The sequence below is a fragment of the Budorcas taxicolor genome, chromosome 2, assembly GCF_023091745.1.
Source record: "Budorcas taxicolor isolate Tak-1 chromosome 2, Takin1.1, whole genome shotgun sequence".
In the NCBI taxonomy this organism is placed as follows: Eukaryota; Metazoa; Chordata; class Mammalia; order Artiodactyla; family Bovidae; genus Budorcas; species Budorcas taxicolor.
Window position 1 is genome coordinate 138,887,120 of NC_068911.1, and position 26,675 is coordinate 138,913,794.

The following is a 26,675-nucleotide window of genomic DNA, read 5'->3' on the forward strand; positions in this document are numbered from 1 at the left end:
TTATGCCCCCCAAAGCATCTCAGTTATGGGTGCCAATGTTCTTGGGTTATATTTAAAAGCTTAAAGAATTTGAGCCAAAGGAAAGGGTCTTCATTCTATCTTATATATGACAGGAGACTTACCAACTCTATACTGGATACAAAAGCAGTTGAGTTGTGCTAACTAATGAGAAAACAGGTATAGATTAATTGGTATGTTATAGAAGCTTCTCTTTATAATTCATTACAGTCTTTTTTTCCTGCATATCTCCTTCTTCACTACTGCAGTAGGTATCATAGGGCTTGTCTCCCAATGTCTATTCTTGTGGTTGTTTTAATCATTTTACCCTCCTCTCAAGAGGAAGGGTGTATGCTTTCTTTCTTTGAACCTGGGTGGGCTCCGAGACTGGCTTGACCAATAAAGCACAGTGAAGTGATGCTAGTTTCCGAAGTTGTCATCAAAAGCCTTGCAGCTTCCCCCTTGGCCTCTGGGAACACTATGGTTCTTGGAACCCTGAACCACCCTGTGAGTACATCTGTCCTGGGACTGTCGTGCTGAATGTTCTGGAAGATAACCCCCTCTGAACCTGTCCTTCCACCATTCCAGCCCAGGAGCCAAGCATGTAAGTGAAGATGCTCTCTGGGGATTTAAGGTGCTTCAGCCAGAGCTTCTCTAGCCCCCAGCTCTTTGAGTCATCCCCCAATACTCTAGTCACCCAGCTGAGGTTCCATCTTGCTGTGCCCTTTCTACATTTTGGACCTATGGAATCTCTTGAGTATAATAAAAGATTGTTGTTTTACACCACGAAGTTTTGGGGTGGTTTGTTATACAGCAAAAGATAACTGGAACATCTCTTGGAATCTATTTTAGTTGAAAAATGGCTGTTGAGCTAAAGGCTATATTTTCCAGCATCCGCTCTTGCAGGTGAGTGTGGTAATGAGTCTTGCCTGTGGTGTGTGAGTGGAAGTGATGTAATTTCCAAGTCATGTCAATAAAATGTTAGTGCTGGTCCTCTACCTGCCCTCCCTCACTGCTTCTTGTTGACTGAGATATAGTGATAATTGAAGCAGCTATGTAGGATCCACAGATATTCCAGAAGGCTGTAACAGACTGAATTCCCCAGGGAGCACATACTGAGAATTCAACGTGCAAAACACTCATTAAATAGTTCCATGGGGATCAACACCAGTAAAGAAGGGGAAGAAGGCAGAAGTGGGCAGAGGGCAAAGTTAAACTGCAATGCAGGGCCAATGACATCCTGAGTCAGGCCCATAGAAAACCTGGACGCTTAAAAGAGCCCTTCACATTTGTCCTCCACTAGGTCTAGATGGCCAGGCGTTTATAATCCCACAAGTCAGTTATTAGATTTGGGTGACTCTAGGCTTTGCCTCGGAGAAGGCAATGGTACCCTACTCCAGTACTCTTGCCTGGAGGAGCCTGGTGGGCTGCAGTCCATGGGGTCGCGAAGAGTTGGACATGACTGAGTGACTTCACTTTCACTTTTCACTTTCATGTATTGGAGAAGGAAATGGCAACCCACTCCAGTGTTCTTGCCTGGGGAATCCCAGGGACGGGGGAGCCTGGTGGGCTGCCGTCTATGGGGTCGCACAGTCAGACACAACTGAAGCGACTTAGCAGCAGCAGCAGGCTTTGCCTAGATGTAATCATAGTGTACTAGCTATTTCTTTTTTTTTTTTAACATTCATTTATTTGGCTGTGTTGATTCTCATGGGCTCTTTAGTTGTGGCACGTGGTCTTAGTTGCCCCACAGCATGTGGGGTCTTAGTTCCCCAAACAGGGATAGAACCCAAGTCCCCTGCATTGCAAGGTGGATTCTATTAACCACCACGGAAATCCCTGTACTATTTCTACATAACAAAATAACGTAAAATTAAATGGTTCAAAACAACAAGTATTTATTAGCTCATAATTTCTCTGTCAGGAATCCAGAAATGTATGGGGTTGCAATTAAACTGTTGGCTAGGGCTGTAGTCATCTCAATTGGCAGCCAAGATTCAGCTCACTTATAAATGGTGGCTGGAAGGCTTCTTCCTTACCACACGAGATCTCTCTGTAGGCTAAGTATTCTCCAAGATGGCAGGTAGTGATCTGAGAGGGAGAGAATCAGAGCAAACCCAAGACCGAAATCACAGATTAAGTTAAAAAAAAACCAAAACCTAATCTCAGCACAAACATCCCTACTCATTAGAAGCGAATCAGGAAGTCTGGCCCACACTCAAGGAGAGATGACGACAAAGCAGAGGGAATCCCAGGAGGCAGGGGTCACCGGGGCCATCTTAGAGGCTGCCAAGCACAGAGAGGATGCATACAATTTTGTATCCTAGTTTTAGCTTTCATCAACTTAAAAGTTTTGTTTTGCCATTGTTCGTTTATGTTTTAAGAAATTATAAAAGCAATATATTCTTATTGTAAAAATCTTCAAATAGTCGTGACAGAAGGGTACTGTCTTCTTTTTTTGCCATATGGCAATGTGGGCTCTTAGTTCCCTGACCAGGGATCAAACTTGCGACCCCTGTAGTGGAAGCAGAGTCTTAACCATTGAACCATCAGGAAGTCCTGACAATCCTTTTCTTTAAGCTGTTTCCTCAACTAGTTCAACTACCCTGAGGTAGTTGCATCTAAGATACTTTTCACACATAATAAACATGTATGTATGTTAACAATACATACAATAAAAATGTGTGTATGTCTCTTGTAGTCCTAGTACTTATTACACCTCACACAGCAGATACTCTGCAAATGCTAAATAAATGTTGGAGCTGAACTGAAGGCTTTGAGATGTCACTGAACCAGGAGTCAGAGGGCTGGTTCAAATCACAAAACCTCTCCCTAATTTACCCTCATTCTCTTTGGCCTCCAATTCCATAATTATCAAACACATGTGTAATGCTAGATTTTTTCCTAGTCCTTTCCAGATTTGAAAATACATGTCTAAGGAAATGGCTCAGAAGGTAAACAAATCTGCCTGCAACACGGAAGACCCTGGTTAATCCCTGGGTAGGGAAGATACCCTATAGAAGGAAATGACAACCCACTCCAATATTCTTGCCTGGAGAATCCCTGGACAGAGGGTCCTTGAGGGCTGCAGTCCATGGGGTTGCAAAGAGCCAGACACCACTAAGTGATTAACACTTCACTTTCACTTTCTTTCAAGAAGGAAATTGTTATTCATCTTATGATCTCTTTATAAACCAATTCAAGTTAAATATTATAATCACTAGTCCTAGGCCATGCATTTTACCCTATTTTTCAATGCCCACATATATTTTTCATTTTAAAAATTATACAGATGTCAAAGATTCTGAACGTCAATCACAGTTTGAAGATCAGTTTCAGGTAATTAAATCTTGAATCTTTTGGGTTTCAAAAAGTCTCTATCAAGGTTCATTTTTTTTCACGAGTACTTGTTTCCAAAAGTTGGGTCACTCACAAACCTACGGTCTAGCTATAAGGTAGGATTAGCCTTACAAAATGTCCTAAAAAATTGTCATGCATATCATTTATTTCTGCTTGGACTCTTTCCCAGCCACACTGGGCCTTTGGTAACAGGCGTTTTTAACGATTTTGCTGCCGCTGCTGCTGCTGCTAAGTCACTTCAGTCTGTCTGACTCTGTGCCACCCCATAGACGACAGCCCACCAGGCTCCCTCGTCCCTGGGATTCTCCAGGCAAGAACACTGGAGTGGGTTGCCATTTCCTTCTCCAATGCATGAAAGTGAAAAGTGAAAGTGAAGTCACTCAGTCGTGTCCGACTCTTCGAGACCCCATGGACTGCAGCCTACCAGGCTCCTCCACCCATGGGATTTCCCAGGCAAGAGTACAGGAGTGCTAGTGACATTTTAACAGTGGTCATGAATGACGTTAACATTAAAAAAAAAAACAAAAAAACACCTTACCTCTTACCACTGCTTTGGTTGCTAAGTTGCCTCAGTTCTTCTCTCCTTGGGAACTTGAATCATGGTGGAGTTAATTTGTTTTGGTAACAATAAAGCTGACAGTTTATATTAGCCAAAGGCTTATGCCAGCAAAAAAAATCCTCCTGTCCCCTTTTATGCACATCAATAGCTCTCACACTCCTTCTGTTCCTTTTCTATCAGCATAGTTTTCCCTCTTCTGATAGCACTGCTTTATCTTTTTGCTTTCAGAGTAATCTCTTTTAAGGGTTAGAATTCAACAGATTCAGTAAGTCTTATTCTAATAAAAATTCCATCAAAATTTGCAGAATTCTGCATAAGTTAATCTTCACAACCCTGGTGGACAGTTTGTAGTAGCAATATTCTGTTTACTGGATTGACCTTGGATAAGTCATTCAATTCTCTTCAATTAAATAAATAGTTTTCTTTAGGAAAACAGAAGCTAGAGGTTTTATTAGGCTTGGCTTTCCCTCACACTTGACAGAATTGAGTTTTTCTCTTGGTTCACTTAGAATGGGGACTTTAAGGACTCCCACTGATGGTTAGCTGCAACTTCCTGAAACTCAGCAAAATTTTGAACACACCCTTTCCCTATAATGATGGTTCTCAGTTATTAACCACACTGAACATTTACTATATGTCAAGAAATAGCCTAAGAAAGTTTTAGACTTTCTAACTTAATCCTCATTACAACACCGTGAAGTTCAAAGTAGGTACAATCATTAGAATTTTTATCATTTTACAGATGATGAAACAATCTTCCATTTTTCTAAGTAACATTTCCAAAGTTGAACAAGATCTGTCTGACCTGGCAAGAAATGGTGTTTAAAAACCTCAGCAACAAACAATAGTAAATTATTGCATACTGAGTATTATTAATGCTTTTATTAATGTATTCATTATAATACAATTCACAATAAATTTGAGGGGCATTCTGTATGGAGTTAAGGCTTTTAAGATTTTTCCTGTGTATCTATTAATTGCCCACAACATTTTTTGAGGCAAAATGGAACAGTAAAAATATCTCTAGTTAAACATTTTTGCCTTTAGTCTTTAACTGGGTAAAAATGGGCAAGTTATTTGATATTTCTTGGGTCTTAATACCGATCATTAGCATGGCTTTAACTAGACATAATGTACTTAAAGCTCTGATGACACACATTAGTGGTCCTCTCTAAATGGTACTATTCCAGGGTCTTTCCAGATTGCCATCTTCACCTAAAAGGACTCGGCCTTGATTCTTTGCAGTTTTTTCATTGTTGACTCCCTCATTGCTTACAATCAAAATTCCATCAACAGTGTTATTCTTCTTATCTATATGTATTTTTCTTCTATCTGGATCCATTCTTCAGAAAGTCTTGCAACCAACTTCAATGTTTATGCTCATGATAACCTTAATATGGGCTCTTCCCTGGTGGCTCAGATGGTAAAGAATTTGCTTGCAATGTGACAGAATGGAGAAGGAAATGCTACCCACTCCAGTATTCTTGCTTGGAGAATTCCATGGACAAAGGAGCCTGGTGGGCTATACAGTCCATGGGGTAGCAAAGAGACAGACACAACTGAGTGACTAACACTTTCACTTTTCAACCTTAATATTTTGTATTAAGTGACTGATAGGTGCACATGGGACAGACTTTCATATTTACTTTATGCAAAAACCAACAACTTTAATGAGTACTACTTAGCCCAGACAAGATATTCTTTATGAAACTACAAGTTCAACACATGCTGCCTAGAAGGCAGCCCTAGGATCCTGGACCATCTTAGTCATATCACCATTTCTCCATCTGAATGCAACATTCCCTCACCAAGAATCCTATGAAGTATATACTCATTCACTGAAGAGTACTGTGTAAAATAAAAAACCGCAAGTGTCTGCCCCTGTGAGTTCAGCAACAGGCTAAGGAGTAAAGAAGGTAGAGAGATAAGAAGTTTGTATTAAATTCAAAGTCTTTTAGGAAGAAGTTATATTTCAGGCAACTGAGAATTTAAAACAAAGTACACAACTTTATGACTGAAATGAATAAAATAATTCTGAAAAAGCTGTTATGGGTGACAAATTCTGAGCAATTTTTGAAGATGACAAACTATATTTTAAAAATTTTACCTCTTATATCAGTAAAATTGCAACCTATAGTTGGGCTAATAAATCTCTGGTGAAAGCAAAAAGGATTAAGATTATAAAACAAATGATTCTGAACATAAGATTTCAAAAAAAGTTAATACAGCATTAGATCATCTCCTAGATTAATTGTAAGTTTTTTACTTTTTTTTGGACAATTGAAAATTATGAAAGCTGTTAGTTTTGTCTTTTATTACTGGAGTAATTTAGTTGACTTAAATACTACAGATGGTGTTAATATAATAAATATGGAACATCAATGAGAACCTAAATTATATTTCTTGAAACCTCACTCATTCCAAGGGATGTGTGTGCAATCTATTATACAAAGAAAAAAATCACATAAATCACCATGACATTATATTGTATAAACAGATGTAAGAAAAAACAGAAAAATGTGTTATCCATTAAGCTTCTCAATACTAATTCTTAGAGGTAACAACCTAAGGAATTTGTATTAATGAGAGGAAATTATGTCCAACACTTAAGGACAATGGGCTTTGAATTTGAAGTCAGAGAACCAGGTTTGATTCTATGACTTTTTTTGCTGTGGACTCAGGCAAACTATCCAGTATCTCTGGGCTTCAGTTTCTTCACCTGTAATATGAGATAATACTGTCTCACACGGATGTAACAAGGACAAAACAAGATGATGCAGGTAAAACCAGAGTGCTTAGTATATAGAAAATCCTGAATAATCAATCATTAAGCTATCATTATTAGAGTTGTTCAAGATACATACCTGATATATGATTATATGTATTTTTTCTATTTACCCAATTGACAGAATACTTAAATCTTTTCTTTAGCACTAGAACAGGAGCAATGGAAGCTATTCTTATTTTATCCACTTTACAAGCATAAGTGATCAATGAAGATAAAAAAATTCATATTTTAAGGACCTTCTTTTTTATGTCACAAAGATTATCAGTGCTTTTACATGAAAAGTCCTCTATATAATGTTTATTAAACTATTTAACATTTACATTCAACACATTAGTTGTTTTGAAACCTCAAAGTTCTCTGATAATTGCAATATAATTTTCAAATAAAGCATGGTACAACCTTAAATATTACATCAAGATTATTTTTTAAAGAGATACACCTTCAAGAGATCGTGCCAACATAACTGTCCATTAACTAGCTGGGCCTTAGATGTTTCAGCATATGGATGGTTCCTCTACTGCATGGGCACCCTCTGTAACAGCTTTGACACATTTAGCCATTGTCTGTGAGGCTCTGCTAATTGAATCTGAAAGATATCAAGAAAATGTGCATTTTGATAATATAACTTCAACAGAGGCACAGAGTAAAACTTTCCTATTGCGCATATTCAGGAACAACAAACAACAAAAGGACTATAAAAGTCTAAGTAAGAACATGTAAATATTGTAAAAATCAACTTATAACTTCAGAATATAAGCCCCATAACAGCTAAATGGTTTTGATAAGTACTCATAGGAATGACTAAATAATTATATATAGCCATACAAAGGGCCAGTATGCAATCATTAAGAATATTATAGAAAAGTGTTGAATTAACAACAAAAAAAGAATATGCATATATACTGTTATTGAAAAAAAGGTTACAGAACAGTGTACTAAAAGCCATAAATCATACACTTTATGGGTGAATTTTATGGTATGTGAATTATATTTTGATAAAGCCGTACAAACCCTCCCTCCCAGAGTAAATGAATAATCTCATTTATATTTAAGTAAATACATGTGTATATCCCTGGCTGATTGGCCAAAATGTTAAACATAAATATAGTTATTTCTGGGATGGTAGTGTTTTTCTGTTGTTATGGTGGCCTTAGGTAAGTATTCTACAATGAACATAACTTTTACAATATAACTAAAAATCCTATTAAAACAATCTTGGATACAAACTGTACCAAAAACTTAAAAATATCTATCTGCTTTTAGACAGAAAATTGTTTTAAAATGTCTATCAACTACCTCATAACCTAGAGACCGACATGTTCTAGCATGTATTATAAAATCTGTAGGTTAGTCTGCATTCCTTAAGAATATTCTTAACAATTTATATCAGAAGCACCATTTAACATGGTTCACATTTTAGTGTTTTGATTCTTCTACTGTAATTCTCAGAAAAAACCTTCAGTTTTTTGCCACTCAGAAAATTATCCCCATATTGCTGTATAGTAATTCTATATATAATAGTAAAAGTTTATATTTAAAATCTGCTAATTCTTACTGGATTTTCAAACTCTACTTACATTTCAGAAAGAAAAGAAATTAGAGTAAAATCAGAATATATAGTTATATTAGTTCGATATTTGAAAAATCTTGTGAGAGTAGACATATCAAATACTACCACTAGCAGGTGAGAATCATAACACTAAATTAGGTGATGATATTCCTTCCCACCTTCCATTCACGGCAGTCATGCTAACAACTGCATACCTGTCATGTAGAAGTCTTTTATTGTTAGCTGAGGTGGAACAAGTGGATCAGCAAGAAGCTGCTGGTTCACTAGCTGCAAAAACAGGAATAAGAGATCAGTAATAGTATTGAAAACTAGTACTGCTACACCAGAGGATACATTATTATGAAAACTGCAAAGAGACAAGTTTTTACCTTGGAAAGCTCACTTGCTTGCTGGAAATAATTAGCTCCTTCAACATCATCATATCGAACAAGATTAGGAGAGACTTCTTCCAGTCTGTTTCTCACTTGATCCAGAGTATCATATGGAAGAGTCATACCTGCAATCTATAACGTAACAGGTTCCAAAGCATTAATACTTATAAATTTCAAATAATACATCATTGCAACTATGGTAAAATAAGGCAGTACTAGTATGAAAAATATACTGGTGTCCATTTGCATGTATATTAAGTAAGTGGCTAAGTGGGGAATATTAGAATATTCTTCTAATTCATAAGTAGCTGTCAACACATTAGTAATTTATTTTTAGAAAACAGAATGATTATGAAATAAATGCTTTGCTAAATCTGAATATTTCAGCTAACTTGTCATTGCTCATATACAAGGTTTATAGACAACTATATTATTACTTTAAATCTCATATGATGCTTCTTTTTATAATAAGAGTTGAGTCTTTTTAGGCAAAAGACAAGTCGAAAATAAAAAACACCAGTTTCTAATTCCCATTTTCTTTTTCGCCAAGTCACACAGCTTGTGGGATCTCAGTTCTCTGACCAGGGATTAAACCAGTGCCTTCGGCAGTGGAAGGACTTGGAAACTCAAGAGTCCTAACCACTGGACCACCAGGGAATTCCCTAAGCCCCTGTTTGAGGTTTCTCATGTTTCCCCCCCAGATTGTTTAAATCATCTCTGCATTTCAGACCTGCATCCCTCCTGACTCTGGAAATCATTCTGACAAGCTAACATGTCAAACATCCTACCAGCAGCATCACTAAGGACAAATACCTCAGAAAGGGCTCTTATAATTTTCCAGTCTTCTCTTGCCAAGCCGGGAGGCGTCACTGCTACTTTTGTCTGCTGAGCTCGGCCCTCGGTATTGACATAAGTAGCAGACTTCTCTGTGTAAGCAGCGCCAGGGAGAATAACATCAGCTATAGGAGCTCCCACGTCGCCATGATGTCCTGTGAAAAAGATAGAAAATGGCAAACCACATTTTAGCACAAAACTGATTACGTATTAAACACAGTAGATATCCTTTTAAAATTTCATTTTTATAAGCGTTAAAATTCCATTTTATGAAGTGTTTAAAAATTTATTGTTAAAAAATTAAAACAATACCATATTGAGTATATGGAATAAAAATTAAAGCCCAGTGGGTCCACAGTTAAACTCCCTTCTCCAAAAAAAGGTACTGTTAAAGCCTTTGGTATGTATCTTACCAGATCAATTTTTGTAAATACACAAATACATAATACCACACAGATACATCTAATGGGCAACTAGGTATATTATCTCACTTGATGGTTACAAAGTGGAGATGCTCAGATGTCTGCTAGCGAGATTTGGTAAAGTAAACTGAAATGGTGCAGGAACAAGAAGTGTGTGACAGGGGCATGACAGGAATAATACTAAAAAGAGCATGAAGAGAAGATTACAGAAAACAGTATGCTAAAGACTGTCACTCATTAACTAAACTGTTGGAAGAAAAGAGGAACTTTGGTTAAGTGAAAGGAAGCTATAGAACAATACATAAAGTTTGATCTCATTTACGTACTTTTGTATACGTATAAAAAGATGTATGAAGCATACATATCTAAAATATCATCAATGATTATCCCTGGATAGAACTAGGACAGGATTTTAGTTTATGCATTTTGGTTTATCAAACAAAATATTACATAATGCTTTTATGTGGCATGGCAATAAAAAGCCTATTATAAATTAGTGTTGTTTCTGTATAAAACAAGGTTTCCCTGGTAGCTCAGCTGGTAAAGAATCCACCTGCTATGCAGGACACCCCAGTTCGATTCCTGGGTTGGAAAGACCCTCTGCAGAAGGGATAGACTACCCACTCCAGTATTCTTGGGCTCCTCTGGTGGTTTAGGCGGTAAAGAATCCGCCTGCAATGCAGGAGGCCTGGGCTTGATCCCGGGGTTGGGAAGATCCCCTGGAGGAAGGCATGGCAACCCACTACAGTACTCTTGTCTGGAGAATCTCCATGAAGAGGAGCCTGGTGGGCTACAGTCCATGGGGTTGCAAAGAGTTGGACACGAATGAGCATGCATGCACACAAAGTGCAAAATTTAACAAAGGACTCATGATTTTTTAATTTTTACAGTTTATATAAAAGTGCTAGCCCTTTAATATAGAATCACACTAAATATTCTTTGAAAAACTGAATTTAATGCTATATAATATTTCATAATCTAAATTACTGTTACTGGGGGCATTAGGTTTCTTCCAATTCTTTGTAATTAAATAATGTAAGGTGATGATTCTTAATAGCAATAGCAACTATATAACTAATAAAGCCTATTTTAAAAAATAAAAAATCTATAAAAATACATATTGTTTTGAAACTGGTGAGCGTATAGGGAAATTCTCAAATGGAAAATATTATTACACTAAATATACTGCCATGCAGTTTCTAATATACAAAACGTACTATTCTCTTCTGTTTCTAATGTCACAGATGCTACTAACCTTGATAAACAATGAAACAATCCTTTGGCAAATCCTGTCGAGTGACACAACCTCCATCTGCTCCCAGGAGAAACAGCATTTTAGGAGGATTCTTCCGAATTGCTTCCACCCCAGGCTTATACCCAAGATCCAAAGCAGCTACTTGGCTTGCAATCCTGTAAAACAATTATGGGATTTCAGCATACTTGCTGTTTTCATTATAAAAAATTGAATGTGATTCTTGAATAATACCAAGTTCTGTTCGATGCTGTCAAAGATCTTCCCTCATTTTTTTTACCCATGTGAAATAAATGTCAAAATCAGAAAAAGCAGTCTTTCACTGTTTTAAGCATGCCAAACGAAGAAATAAGATGTTGAGGACACTGTTTCTTCATGACATGATACTTAATGGAATAATTCGGGAAACTATGCCAACCGCAATTGTCTTAAGTTGATTTTTATTCAATATAGCAAGATTTGATGAGTCAAAGACAGTCATTAGAGAAAAATTAGAAGACTTTGAAAACCTAAAAGGAAAAATTAGACACCACTCATAAAACTGTAATTCAGAGGAAACTATAATTAGTACACTGGTGTATGTCCTTATGGAAGTTTTTCAATGAATATATATTGTTACACAAGCAGATAAAAATCTTTTAAAGAAGTTTCAAGTAACTATACTTTGAACATTTGGGAGTTTTTGCTCTAGTTAGGTATTATCAATTTTCTTTATAGAAACAGTAGCCATTTTGAGAAGCTACTATGAATAAAGCTAGCTAATCTTTACCTGTTAAGGGAGGAGGGCAGATCAAACAAACTCCCACTAGATGCTGCTTGCTCTGTAAAACTCTCTAATAGGACATCAAAAGAATACTTTGAGAATATTTAACAAAAGAAGCGTTAAGATTTATATGATGAAAATTACAAAACTCCAAAGGAAATTAAAGACCATAACAAATGGAAAGACATCCTATGTTCATGGATTGGAAGACTTAATGTTGTGAAGATGGCATTACTCCCCAAACTGATTTATAGATTTAATGCAATCCCTATCAAAACTGACAGCTGAGTCCTCTGCAGAAACTGACAAGCTGATCCTAAAAGTCACATGGAATGCAAAGTGTAAGTGAAGTAAAAGTCACTCAGTCATGTTCGACTCTTTGCAACCCCATGGACTATACATTTCATGGAATTCTCCAGACTATGATACTGGAGTGGGTAGCCTTTCCCTTCTCCAGGGGATCTTCCCAACTCAGGGATCAAACCCAGGTCTCCCGCATTGCAAACAGATTCTTTACCAGCTGAGCCACAAAGGAAGTCCAATGCAATGCAATGGAATGCAAAGGACCCTGAAAAACCAAGTCTATCTTAAAAATGAACAAAGTCAGAAAACTCAGACTTCCTAAATTCAATTTCAAAACTTAGCTCCTCTTGTCTCTCCACCTATACAGTATTTTTTTTAAAAAAAACATCTGTCATTCTGAGCCTTGATGTCTCACAAAGATCTGAGCAGAGACTCACACTAACTCATGACAGAGGCCACCTCATCTTGGAAAACAAAGTGGGTAACGTAAGTTTGCCTCTGAGAGAATGATGAGTAAAAAAAAGAAACTACAGGCTGATTAAAAGATTCTTCAAGAATGAGAAATTATGCTTTACTATGAAATAAACTTACTGTAAGAAATTTTAAAAAGGTTTATAAATACTCTTCATGTTCTCAACAAGCATTAATCAGAAGGTATGTCTTAACAAACTGCATTGAAACAAGCTGTTCTCATGAAAATGAAATGTTATGTAAGAATGAAATGAAATTAAAAAACAAGTCTAGTCAATAAAAAATTACAATGGCATTAGTGCTCTCCATAATCAAAGCTCACAAATGACAGAAGATAAATAAGAAATTCTCCCTAAACACAGGAAAAAAGTGAGAAAAATTATGAGTGAGAAGAGACAAAAGTCTGAAGGGCCAACCAGGGCATAATAGATAGAAGCTTCTGCATGAGAGCAAACAACAATGTAAAAGTAGACAAACTGGCTTTTTCTGAACTTACACGAAAAAAAACCTTTCAATTTGAAAATGGAGAGTTCTATGATACTCCCAGGCAAAGGTGATGTCAAACAAATGTCACTTAGTTATATCCCAGTATAATTTTTTTTTCTGGCCAGGCTGTACTGCGGAGCATATGGGATCAGATTTCCTGACAAAGGATTGAACCTGTGTTCCCTGCACTGGAAGCATGGAGTTGTAACCACTGGATCGCCAGGAATCCAAACGGTGGGCAGGCAGACAAGAACACATACATACATAAAACCAGGTTATCAGAGACAAAAACCCACACAAAAAAACGGATGAGATGAGATCCTCTCTAAAATGTGAAAGGGTGAAAAAAATACTGAGCATTAAAGGAAAAAAATCTGTGATTTATGTATTTAGCCAAGTGGTCCTCAGTGAAAAGGAACCATAAAGACCTTGTTAGACATGCAGAAATTTTTCTTAAAAAGTTATTATGTTATTGTTTTTCAGACAAAAACAGAAACGAAAAATATTAATCAAGACATATGTTCAAAAGTGAACTGAATTCTAAAAATTGTGGCTAGAAAGGATCTGAAGGTGATCAATGCAAATAAACTATTTAAAAAACAGAAGTTTTAAAAAAATGTTTACATGATGACCTACGATGCCAAATTAATCTATTAAGAGGGGAAATGTAACACTGAAATGAATGTTTAAGAATGCATTTGAATACTTTTAAAATAAAAAAATTTGCTTATCATGGAGCGTTTATTTTACTGTTGTTCAGTTGCCCACTCATGTGCAACTCTTTGTGACCCCATAGATTCTCCAGGCAAAAATACTGGAGTGCAATGCCATTTCCTTTCTCTGGGTGAGTCTTCCCAACCCAGGGATCGAACCTGCACCTCCTGTTTGCATCTCCTGCATTGCAGGCGGATTCTTTACTACTGAGCAACTGGAGTGTTTACCCTCAATCTTTAAACAAATCTGAAGATTCAAAAAGTAACACTTAAGGTAGAAAGAATTGTGTAAAATGGGAAACTCGTTCACTAACGCAAAATTGGTACAATCTTCCTAAAGTAAGTTGGAAATATGCATTAAAAACCTCAAAAATGTTCATCCTGTTCACTGTAATAGTTCTACTTTCAGAACAATTCTACTTTATAAAGAATTTATAATCACAGGAGGAAATTCTTATTTCAATTTTTGAACCCAGTATATTAACATGATACAAATTTTCAAGATTTTTTTCCAGCACTTACCACAATTTGGATATTTTAAATATTATTTATTATCTTGGGTTCTTCTCACACAAAATAAAAGTTGCTATTTCACATCTGCTGAGATGTCACTAAATATTAATTTGTTTTAAAAATAAACGTGACAGTGTACAGGAACACATATACACACAATTACAGATTACAAAACTTACCTATGAAGGATATTCATAACTTTCCAATCACCAGTAACACCACTACTTGTCCGAATCTTTTGAGCAATATTGGAAACAGCTGCAAGAATTGCTGCACCATCATTTCTCTGGAGTGCAGAACTGCCTAAAACCACCATTGGTTTTTTAGCTTCCTGTAGGACCTATTTTTAAAAAGAACTTTGAATTAAAAAAAAAATTAGAAGTAACTAAATCTAACCAAATTTGTATCTACAATATGCTGTCCCAAGCTTTAGTTCTAAGATGAACATCATGATTTGCTAGTCAACATATGGATATACATAAAAACCGTGTTTACTCATAAACCTCTTACCAATGCTACTGTGAAACAGCTAAATAAGTATTAGATAAAATAGTTTCAATAAGGAAGCACTGGGAATAAAACTTTCTCCAAGGCAGGCTTCAGCAATACGTGAACCATGAACTTCCTGATGTTCAAGCTGGTTTTAGAAAAGGCAGAGGAACCAGAGATCAAATTGCCAACATCTGCTGCATCATCGAAAAAGCAAGAGAGTTCCAGAAAAACATCTATTTCTGCTTTCTTGACTATGCCAAAGCCTTTGACTATATGGATCACAATAAATTGTGGAAAATTCTGAAAGAGATAGGAATACCAGACCATCTGACCTGCCTCTTGAGAAACCTATAAGCAGGTCAGGAAGCAACAGTTAGAACTGGACATGGAACAACAGACTGGTTCCAAATCGGGAAAAGGAGTACATCAAGGCTGTATATTGTCACCCTGCTTATTTAACTTCTATGCAGAGTACATCATGAGAAATGCTGGGCTGGAAGAAGCACAAGCTGGAATCAAGATTGCCGGGAGAAATATCAATAACCTTAGATATGCAGATGATACCACCCTTATGGCAGAAAGTGAAGAGGAACTTAAAAAGCCTCTTGATGAAAGTGAAAGAGGAGAGTGAAAAAGTTGGCTTAAAGCTCAGCATTCAGAAAACTAAGATCATGGCATCTGGCCCCATCATTTCGTGAGAAATAGATGGGAAAACAGTGGAAACAGAGTCAGACTTTATTTTCTTGGGCTCCAAAATCACTGCAGATGGTGACTGCAGCCATGAAATTAAAAGACGCTTACTCCTTGGAAGAAAAGTTATGAGCAACCTAGATAGCATATTCAAAAGCAGAGACATTACTTTGCTGACTAAGGTCCGTCTAGTCAAGGCTATGGTTTTTCCTGTCGTCATGTATGGATGTGAGAGTTGGACTGTGAAGAAAGCTGAGTGCCGAAGAATTGATGCTTTTGAACTGTGGTGTTGGAGAAGACTCTTGAGAGTCCCTTGGACTGCAAGGAGATCCAACCAGTCCATTCTGAAGGAGATCAGCCCTGGGATTTCTTTGGAGGGAATGATGCTAAAGCTGAAACTCCAGTACTTTGGCCACCTCATGTAAAGTGTTGACTCACTGGAAAAGACTCTGATGCTGGGAGGGATTGGGGGCAGGAGGAGAAGGGGACAACAGAGGATGAGATGGCTGGATGGCATCACTGACTCGATGGACATGAGTCTGAGTGAACTCCAGGAGTTGGTGATGGACAGGGAAGCCTGGCGTGCTGCGATTCATGGGGTCGCAAAGAGTCGGACACAACTGAGCGACTGAACTGAACTGAACTGGGAATAAAAGCCTAAACCAAACATCCTTTAGTCAGAATGACTATGGATAGGTCCCAGAAAAAAATGGAGAATATATGCACAGAGGTTCAGATGATGCAACGTTTAACAAGAGAAATCAAGCTGAAGTACCATGTCTACCGTCTTCCATCTACTTTCTATGTTCCAGACAGGGAGGAAAAGGTAGGGAAAGCAACGGACATAGATCACAATGCAGAATATTTTAAGGGCTTTGTTTTAAACCACAGTAACTTCCTGAATATTAGAAACTGAGAAGGAATGCATCCCAAGTGCAAAAGAAACTGCAGATATGGTGGAGGACAGAAAAATTAGAAGTAAAGCTGTAGACTGTTACAGTTCATTCTTCTGCCCATCCATTCTTTGATAAAGGGCTGGTCCCAATCAATGAATCAGCATGAAAATCATTTCTACATACTACAAAGAAGAGGACATTCATCTTAAGAGGAGTTTCCCAAGGAAATGTGAAGAGTTTTCAATAGCCTTAAAAAAATGAGAAACAGTTTTCAACAGCCTCTAAGAAAATGAAATATTTTTAAAAAGAGCTCAGAGAAGTTACATGATAGATAATATCACAGAGGATTTTCATCAGAAAGTTCAAGAACTAAAAGATAAAGCAGAGATGAACATCATTCCAGAAATGACAAAAAACAAAATTTAACATGACTTGTAAATACAGGAGCAAGAAGTATATAGGAAATTATATAAAACAAATTGAAAAATAACAGAGGAATAAAGAAATAAGTGACAGAAAAGATAGAAAAAGGGATTCAATATCTGCATTAAGAGTTCTTAACAAACAGAACAGAAGTAACTAATGAAAAATACATCTAAATCTATTATAAAAGAAAACTTTCCTGAAGAACACTCATCACCTTCTGGTGAATGGGGAAGGGAACTATAGAGAAGAGAGGGCTTCTTCTCAATAAAATTTTTTAAAAATATTTTTGATGCTAGTAATAATAAAGATGTTATTCAAAACTGACAATAAAGGAGTTGGGTTTGGCTGCTTTGTCCCCTCACACTTGACTTCTTCGTGCCTACACCTGGAGGTGTAAGTGAAGCAAGCATCTTGACATCACGAGGAGAGGCTCACACATGAACACGTGTGAGTGAACTAGTACACTGAGGACAGCAAGCAGGAAGGCAGGCTCCTGCCTTGATTAGATCCGTGGACAGCTGCACAATAGGTCAAACTGCCTACCTTCAGAATCGCTGTTACGTGAGAAACAGAAAACTTTTTCATATTTTTTTAAAATAATCACTAGCCTGCACACCACATACAAGCACACATGCAACTCCTAAAATAAAGAGGACCTTGAATATTCAAACTGAAGGAGGCTGCATATCCCATTAAAAAAAAAAAAGAAAAAAAGGGTACGGAACCGCCATTATTAAGATATATTCTAGTGAAGTCACTAAATTTCAAAGATAAAAAATCAAGTATGAAATAGCAACAAAAATGTATCTAGACAACAACAATAAGACAGGGTTGAAACAGAATAATACCTCAAATCAGGATTCTCCACAATAACAAAAGGCAGTGTCTAGACATCCTTGGTGGTCCAGTGGCTAAGACTCTGTCGTCCCAATGCAGGGCGCCAGGGCTCAATCCCTGGTTGGGGAACTAGATCCCACATGCCACAGTAAAAGATCCTGCATGCTGCAACTAAGGCCCGGCACAGCCAAATAAATACACTAATTTAAAGGGGGAGGAGGGCCCATATCTATTAAGTTCAGAGGGAAAAACAGAAGTATAACCCAAGATCTTTACATTCTGCCAAGGCTCTCATCAGGAATAAAATAAACATTTTCAAGCAAGAAAGAACTTAAGAAATGGTATACCTACATCTCTTGGGAAAAAAAAAAAAAAACAAAGAAATAAGAAGCCTAAAAGCTCTGAACTTCAGGTGGCAGATAAAAAAAAATTAAATAAGGAATTTAGTCATGAAAAGGTCATATAAAAAGACCAGTGAAATTTCTTTAAGGAATAATAACTCTTGCTGTAAAGAAAGACTTCACTGAAGTTTAAAATTTAATTCTTTCAGCTTCACATCATTTTCTTTTTTGATAACTTCAAGTAAAATTAAACTCTGGTTAAAAAAAAAAAAAGAGCCGAGTCCCAGAGAATAGCAAGGAGAGATAAGAAAGTCTTCCTAAGTGATCAATGCAAAGAAACAGAGAAAAACAATAGAATGGGAAAGACCAGAGACCTCTTTAAGAAAATCAGAGATACCAAGGGAACATTTCATGCAAAGATGGGCATAATAAAGGACAGAAATGGTATGGACCTAACAGAAGCAGAAGGTATTTAGAAGACGTGACAAGAATACACAGAACTATACTAAAAAGATCTTAGTGGCCCAAATAACCACGATGGTGTGATCACTCATCTAGAGCCAGACATCCTGGAATGTGAAGTCAAGTGGGCCTTAGAAAGCTAGTGGAGGTGATGGAATTCCAGTTGAGCTATTTCAAATCCTGAAAGATGATGCTGTGAAAGTGCTGCACTCAATATGCCAGCAAATTTGGAAAACTCAGCAGTGGCCACAGGACTGGAAAAGGTCCGTTTTCATTCCAATCCCAAAGAAAGGCAATGCCGAAGAATGCTCAAACTACTGTACAACTGCACTCATCTCACACGCTAGCAAAGTAATGCTCAAAATTCTCCAAGCCAGGCTTCAATAGTATGTGAACCGTGAACTTCCAGATGTTCAAACTGGTTTTAGAAAAGGCAGAGAACCAGAGATCAAATTGCCAACATCCACTGGATCATCAAAAAAGCAAGAGAGTTCCAGAAAAACATCTACTTCTGCATTACTGACTATGCCAAAACCTTTGACTGTGTGGATCATGACAAACTGTGGAAAATTCTTAAAGAGATGGGAACACCACACCACCTGACCTGCCTCCTGAGAAACCTGTACGCAGGTCAGGAAGCTACAGTTAGAATAAGACATGGAACAACAGACCGGTTCCAAATTGGGAAAGGAGTATGTCAAGGCTGTATATCATCATCCTGCTTATTTAACTTATAGCCTGCATGCTGCAGTCCATGGGGTCGCAGAGTCGAACACAACTGAGCGACTGAACTGAACTGAAATAAAAATGTAGAGTATAATTTCATTTTTTGCTTACCTATCCATCCATCCTTCTCTATATAAATGAGAGATGACCATAGGACGTTTCATCAACAGTCATTTGTAGTGGGATCTTTGATTATGTTTACTTTCTTATATATTATTTTCTATACTGTTATACATATATTTTAACAGCAATCTCATAGTTATCACGAAAATAATAAATTAAAAAAATAAGACTTAAAAATCATATACATATAACTTTAAAATATTATAAATGTAACTTAAGAGCACCTGGCTGAATGGATGGCTACCCGAAGCAATGTCTTGAAGAATTTTGGGAGAATCTCCCAGATGGTCATATCTGTAAGTGAGATCCACTGGGCTGCCTATAAGGGCCACTTTTAAGTCATTATGAAGCCAGCTGAAATAAAAACAATGAAGTTTTTAGAGCTAAATCACTAAGTCAGTACAGTTACTGGTCTCATCAATGCTAAGTGCTACATCTATTTAAATTTAAAAATGTTAAAAAGCATTAAAGCTTTCCCCAAACATTAACAGATATTATTGTGTACTTTTCAAAATAAAGTGTTGTAAAAATACAGGTATACCTGCGTTTGGTCGCAGACCACAACAATAAAGCAAATATCTCAATAAAGCAAGTCACACACAGTTTTTGCTTTCCCAGGGCATATACAAGTTATGTTTATACTACACTGTAGCTTATTAAGTATATAAAAAGTATTATGTCAAAAAAACAATATATACATCTTAATTAAAAAATACTTTATACTGAAAAAAAATACTTTATTGCTAAAAAATGCTAACCATCATATGAATGTTTAGCGAGTGGAAATCTTTTTGCTGGTAGAGACGCTTGCCTCAATGTTGAAGGCTGCTGAATAATCAGGGTGGTGGTTTACTTAAGATTAGAATGGCTGTGGCAATTTCTTAAATAAGACAACAGTGGACTTTACTGTATCAATTAACTCTTCCTTTCATAAGCCATTTTTCTGCAGCATGCAGTGCTATCTGATGGCATTTTATTCACAGTAGAAATTCTTTCAAAACTGGGAGTCAATCCTCTCTAATCCAGCTGCTGCTTTATCAACTTAAGTGTATGTCACATTCTAAATCCACTGTTGTTATTTCTACAATTTCTTTATAGAATCTCTACCAGGAGCAGATCCTGTATCAAGAAACAACTTTCTTTTTGCTTATCCTTAAGAAGCAACTCCTCATCCATTAAAGTTTTACCATGAGACCACAGCAATTTAGTCACATCTTCAGACGTCAGTTATAAGAACTCTAGCTGTCTGTTTCCACCATATTTGAAGGTACTTCAACTGAAGCCTCTCAAAGTCATCCAGGAAGGCTGGAATCAACTTCTTCCAAACTCCTTTTTAACACTGATATCTTGACCTCTTCCCAAGACTCAATGTTCTTAATGGTATCTGGCATAGTGAATCCTTTCCAGAAGGTTTTCAATTTACTTTGCCTAAATCCATCAGTAGAATCCTATATATGGCAGCTACCTCATGCGAAGAGTTGACTCATTGGAAAAGACTCTGATGCTGGGAGGGATTGGGGGCAGGAGGAGAAGGGGACGACAGAGGGTGAGATGGCTGGATGGCATCACGGACTCAATAGACGTGAGTCTGAGTGAACTCCGGGAGCTGGTGATGGACAGGGAGGCCTGGCGTGCTGCAATTCATGGGGTCGCAAAGAGTCGGACACGACTGAGCGACTGAACTGACAGCCTTCTGAATAAGTATTTCTCAAATAATAAGACTTGAAAATTGAATTACTCCTTAATCCATGAGCTGCAGAATGGATGCTGTGTCAGCAGGCACAAAACAAGATTAATCTCACTGTCTATCTTCATCAGAGTTTTTGGGTCATCAGGTACAATTATCAATTAGCAGTATCTTAAATCTTTTTTCCTGAGCAGTAGGTCTCAACAACGGGCTTAAAATATTCAGTAAACCATAATGCAAACAGATGTGCTATCAACGAGGCTTTGTTGTTCCATTTATCAAGCACAAGCAGAACAGGTTTAACAAACTTCTCAAGAGCCCTAGGGTTTTCAGAATGGTAAGCTGAGCACTGGCTTCAACTTAGAGTCACCAGGAGCATTAACCCCTAACACAGCCTATCCTTTGAAGCTCTGAAGCCAGGCACTGATTTCTCTTCTCTAGCTATAAAAGTACTAGGTGGCACATTTTTCCAATAAAAGGCTGTTTTGTCTACACTGAAAATCTGTTGTTCACTGAAGCCACCTTCATTATCTTAGCTAGACCTCTGGGTAACTCGCTGCAGTTTCTAAATTAGCATTTGCTGCTTCACCTAGTACCTTTATGCTATGGAGACAGCTTCCTGCCCTAATCTCATGAACCAACCTCTGCTAGTTTTGACTTCTCTTCTGTAGCTTCTTCACCTTTAGAAATGAAGAGAGTTAGGGCCTTGCTCTGGATTAGGCTTTGAGGGAATGTCATGGCTGGTCTGATCTTCGATCCAGACCACTCAAACTTTATCCACATTAGTAATAAGGTTGTTTTGCTTTCTTATCATGCACTGCGCACTTTGGAGTAGCACTTTAAATTTCCTCTGCATTCATGACCTGATTGTTTGGCACAAGAGGTCTGTTTTTTGGCTTATCTATGCTTTCAATATACCTCCTTCAATAAGTTTAATTATTTCTAGCGTTTGATTTAAAGTAAGATGTGCAAGACTTCCTTTCACTTGAACACTTATAAGCCACTGTAGGTTATTAATTGATCTACACTCCACACTGTTGTGTCTCAGGGAATAAGGAGACCCAAGAGGGACAGACATGGAGGAATGGCCAGTTGGCAGAGTGATCAAAACAAACCAACATCTACTGATTAAATTCACCATATTATATGGATATGGCCTATGGTGCCCCAAAACAATTACAAGAGTAACAGCAAAGATCACCAATCAAAGATCACCATAATAAAATGTAGTAATAATAAAAAAAAGTTTGAAATATTGTGAGAGTTATCAAAATATGACACAGAGACACAAAGTGAGAAAATGCTGTTGGAAAAATAGCACTGAAAGACTTACTCAACCAACAGCTGCCATAAACTTTAAATTTGCAAAAAACAGACTATATCTGCAAAGTACAATAAAGCAAAGTATAGCAAAATAGGGTCTGCACACACCAAGTAAAGTCAATGAATTAACTTGCTGTGTTAGAATGCTAACTATAAGCTAGCTATAAACAAAGACTTTAATTTTAGAATAAGTGACGTTTTTATTTTGCCATATTTACACAGCAGAGTCCTAATTATCTGTTAAGATCATTTAAATAAAAGTTCATAAAAAACAAACTACATCATTCATATTTATTGTCTATTGACAAGGAAGTATGGATCCAGCTCCTCCAAAAATATTAATAAATGTGGTGACCATATATTCTGGTTTGTCAGAGACAGTAGGGGTTTTTATCTGTCACCCTGGAATAATAAATCCCCTTTCTACTCTCAACATTGTCCCAGTTTAGACAATCAACTATATGGTTGAGCTATTACAAGTCTCTAAGATACAAAAAGATAGAGAGGCATTTTACAAAATAACTGGCCTGTAGTCTTCAAAAAAAAAATGTCAAAATGCAAAAAATTATGGAAAAAATTCAGTGAAATTTAAGCACAAATAGATAATAATACTATATCAATACTAAATTCTTGATTAAATAAAGAATCAAATTCTTAAATGGAGAATGTCCTTGTCCTTAGGAAACCCACACAAATGTGTTTAGTTTGGGATTAAAAGGGCATACAACCTACTTTCAAATGATTATGTTCACACAAATATATAGATGGAGAGAAAAGAAATATAAACATTAGCATCGATTAATCTGGGTGAATACTACACAAACATAGGTAAACAAAGTTGAGTTATTTCAAACTAAAAAGATTAAAAAAATGAGCAGCAGGGAAGAAGTGGGAAATGGAGCTGTTAGAAACTGCCCTTCAATTATCTTTCAGAATCTCACTCCCACTATTAGGAATCAGCTAAGACAGTCATTTTTCATATATAGAACAAATTATCATGTAAATGTTTTTATAACCCAGAATATTATTACTAACCTCTTTCGAATTCTAGCATTAAATAGTGGTGCCTCAAAACGTGGATTTGTACCAACCAGAAGGACAACATCTGCCTCCTCGACACCAGCGATTGTAGTATTAAGAAGATAACTGGAACGTAGATCTGTGCTAGGAACATAAAATACAAAATTCAAGTTTACTTTAAAATTAATAGACTGACAATCCACGAAATACTCTGTCATTAAACCCATGGCTCACTGCCTGACAAAAAAATTTTGGAAGTAGTCTTAAACTGCATCAAAAGTTCAAATACTTTATTAATAATTAGATTTTCTAATAGCTCCTGGTTTGACTTTGGTCTATACGTGAAAATAACCAGTAGGTATGTTGGAGTATCCAAGCTGTCACATATAAGTCACTGATGCCACAGATGTGTTGATTTATAAACAGAAAGAAAAAAAGAAAGAAGAAAACAAAACACCTAGATCCTAGCCTCAAATTTCTCACCCAGCTCCTGCAGTGGGGAAGACCTCTTCAGTGCACAGGGTGTCAGAATCCACTCTATTAAGTAAATCCTTGAGAGCTATGAGGGCTTCAGCATCCACCAAGCCACCTGCAACTGCTGCCACATCGTTGCCTTGACAACTCTGCAACTAGAAATGGATGAAAAGGCTATCACCAAGAAATCTTCGTTCAGAAAAAGACCACAATGACTCATTCAGAAAACAAAACAATAACGTCATTTTCAAGTAAAATAAAAGCAACAAACTTCTGACAAAAAAGCTTTTCACACTAATTATTAGTCTGAAAGTGAGAAGCAGAAAAGTGTATGTGGGGCCAAGGATAACAACATCTGCTTGTAATAAAGTTGTTTCTTTTAAATTAGGAACAAAAGGCCTCAAAATGAGGTCTGGAAGATGAAGACTTTGGAGTTATAGAGTTAAATACAATCTTCTGAAGCATCTGTCATTCCTTCAAGCCCTTTATGTATCTTGCTCTGGCAAGCCTGTTATTGGCTCATCTACTAAAGAGACCATCAAATGCATTCTTCATTCTTGGTAGTATTTCTGATCCCTAGCATTTGTCTTTTGTTTTTTCTTAGAATTTCCATCTCTCTGCTAACATTGTTCATCCATTTTTGTATGCGGTCTTCTCTTTCCAATATAGTCTTTAACATTTTAGTCATAGTTTAAAAAATACCTGGTCTGATACATCCAATAGTCTTGTCACAGATGACTCTGGGTCTAATGCTTGTTCAGTCTCTGCAAGCTTGTGTTTTTACCTTTTAGTACGCCTTGAAAGTCATTGCTCAAAAATGAATGTGAGGTACTGGGTAAAAGGAACTGAGGTAACAGGTGTTTAGTAAATATGGTGGTGAGGTTGAGTGGGCAGGCAAAGTATTTTCTAGTCCTATGATTAGGTTTTAGTCTCTCAATGAGCCTGTGCCAGTGGGCAGTGAACTATCAGTTTCTCTCATCCCCTCCCTGACATGGTATAGGACTGCAAGAGGTGGCTGAGGTTAGGTATTTCACTTCTCTCGGGTAGGCTAGGCTCTGATTAGAAACCCAGCAAATTAGGATCAGGGCTTCCTAGGTGGTTCAGTGGTAAAGAGTCTGCCTGCCAATGCGGGGGGCTTGGGTTATGACCCTGGGTCAGGTAGATCCTCTGGAGATGGAAATAGCAACCCACTCCAGCATTATTGCCTGGAAAATCCTGCAGACAGAGGAGCCTGGGGGAGTCTAGAGTCCATGAGGTTGCAAAGAGTCAGATATGACTTAGCAACTAAACAAAGAAGTCATCTTACCTAGGTAATATGGTAGCCCTGGTAGACATCCCTCCAATGCGCTCTTTCATATATCATGTTCTGCATGATTACCCAAAGCAACATACAATAATTGCCTACTAAATGATTGTGGAAGTAGGAACCATGTGCTACTGATCTTTATATCCCTACATCTAGCATGACATCAGATGGCTCTCAATAAATGCTTGTTAAATGGAAGGTAATCCTGGTAATGTGTGGATCACAATAAACTGTGGAAAATTCTGAAAGAGATAGAGCACCTGACCTGCCTCTTGAGAAATCTGTATGCAGGTCAGGAAGCAACAGTTAGAACAGGACATGGAACAACAGACTGGTTCCAAATAGGAAAAGGAGTACGTCAAGGCTGTATATTGTCACCCTGCTTATTTAACTTATATGCAGAGTACATCATGAGAAATGCTGGGCTGGAAGAAGCACAAGCTGGAATCAAGATTGCCAGGAGAAATATCAATAACCTCAGACATGCAGATGACACCACCCTTATGGCAGAAAGTGAAGACGAACTAAAAAGCCTCTTGATGAAAGTGAAAGAGGAGAGTGAAAAAGTTGGCTTAAAGCTCAACATTCAGAAAATGAAGATCATGGCATCTGGTCCCATCACTTCATGGGAAATAGATGGAGAAACGGTGTCAGACTTTACTTTTTTGGGCTCCAAAATCACTGCAGATGGTGACTGCAGCCATGAAATTAAAAGACGCTTACTCCTTGGAAAAGTTATGACCAACCTAGATAGTATATTGAAAAGCAGAGACATTACTTTGCCAACAAAGGTCCATTTAGTCAAGGCTATGGTGTTTCCAGCGGTAATGTATGGATGCGAGAGTTATACGGTGAAGAAAGCTGAGCGCCGAAGAATTGATGCTTTTGAACTGTGGTGTTGGAGAAGACTCTTGAGAGTCCCTTGGACTGCAAGGAGATCCAACCAGTCCATTCTGAAGGAGATCAGCCCTGGGATTTCTTTGGAGGGAATGATGCTAAAGCTGAAACTCCAGTACTTTGGCTACCTCATGTAAAGTGTTGACTCGTTGGAAAAGACTCTGATGCTGGGAGGATTGGGGCAGGAGAAGAAGGGGACGACCGAGGATGAGATGGCTGGATGGCATCACTGACTCGATGGACGTGAGTCTGAGTGAACTCCGGGAGTTGGTGATGTATAGGGAGGCCTGGCGTGCTGCGATTCATGAGGTCGCGAAGAATTGGATACGACTGAGCAACTGAACTGAACTGAATCCTGGTAAGAGGAAACAAGTGAAGAGAAACAATAACCCCTCTTCATTAGAAAGATGTTCCCTGTGGGACTTTGCTGGTGGTCCAGTGTCTAAGACCTTATGCTCCCAATGCAGGGGGCCTGGGTTCAATCCCTGGTCAGGGAACTAGATCCTACATGCCACAACTAAAGAGCCCACACGCTGCAACAAAGATAGAAGACCCTGTGTGCCATAATGAAGA

The 26,675-nt window shown here is 37.5% G+C and overlaps 1 protein-coding gene across 2 annotated transcripts in view; it reads right to left on the bottom strand.

The window, feature by feature from the left end:
- Nucleotides 1-6,062: 6,062 nt before the first annotated feature.
- NDUFS1 (NADH:ubiquinone oxidoreductase core subunit S1) overlaps nt 6,063-26,675 on the bottom strand; it is a 32,146-nt gene continuing 11,533 nt past the window's right edge. For both annotated transcript variants that reach the window (XM_052656354.1, XM_052656361.1), the window contains exons 11-19: nt 23,909-24,054; nt 23,441-23,569; nt 19,620-19,749; nt 14,582-14,742; nt 11,157-11,311; nt 9,459-9,634; nt 8,643-8,777; nt 8,469-8,541; nt 6,063-7,290 (exon numbers count right to left, since the gene is read on the bottom strand). In XM_052656354.1, coding sequence (XP_052512314.1) covers nt 7,199-7,290; nt 8,469-8,541; nt 8,643-8,777; nt 9,459-9,634; nt 11,157-11,311; nt 14,582-14,742; nt 19,620-19,749; nt 23,441-23,569; nt 23,909-24,054 — 1,197 coding nt within the window. In that variant the 3' untranslated portion in view covers nt 6,063-7,198. The remainder of the gene's footprint in view (nt 7,291-8,468; nt 8,542-8,642; nt 8,778-9,458; nt 9,635-11,156; nt 11,312-14,581; nt 14,743-19,619; nt 19,750-23,440; nt 23,570-23,908; nt 24,055-26,675) is intronic.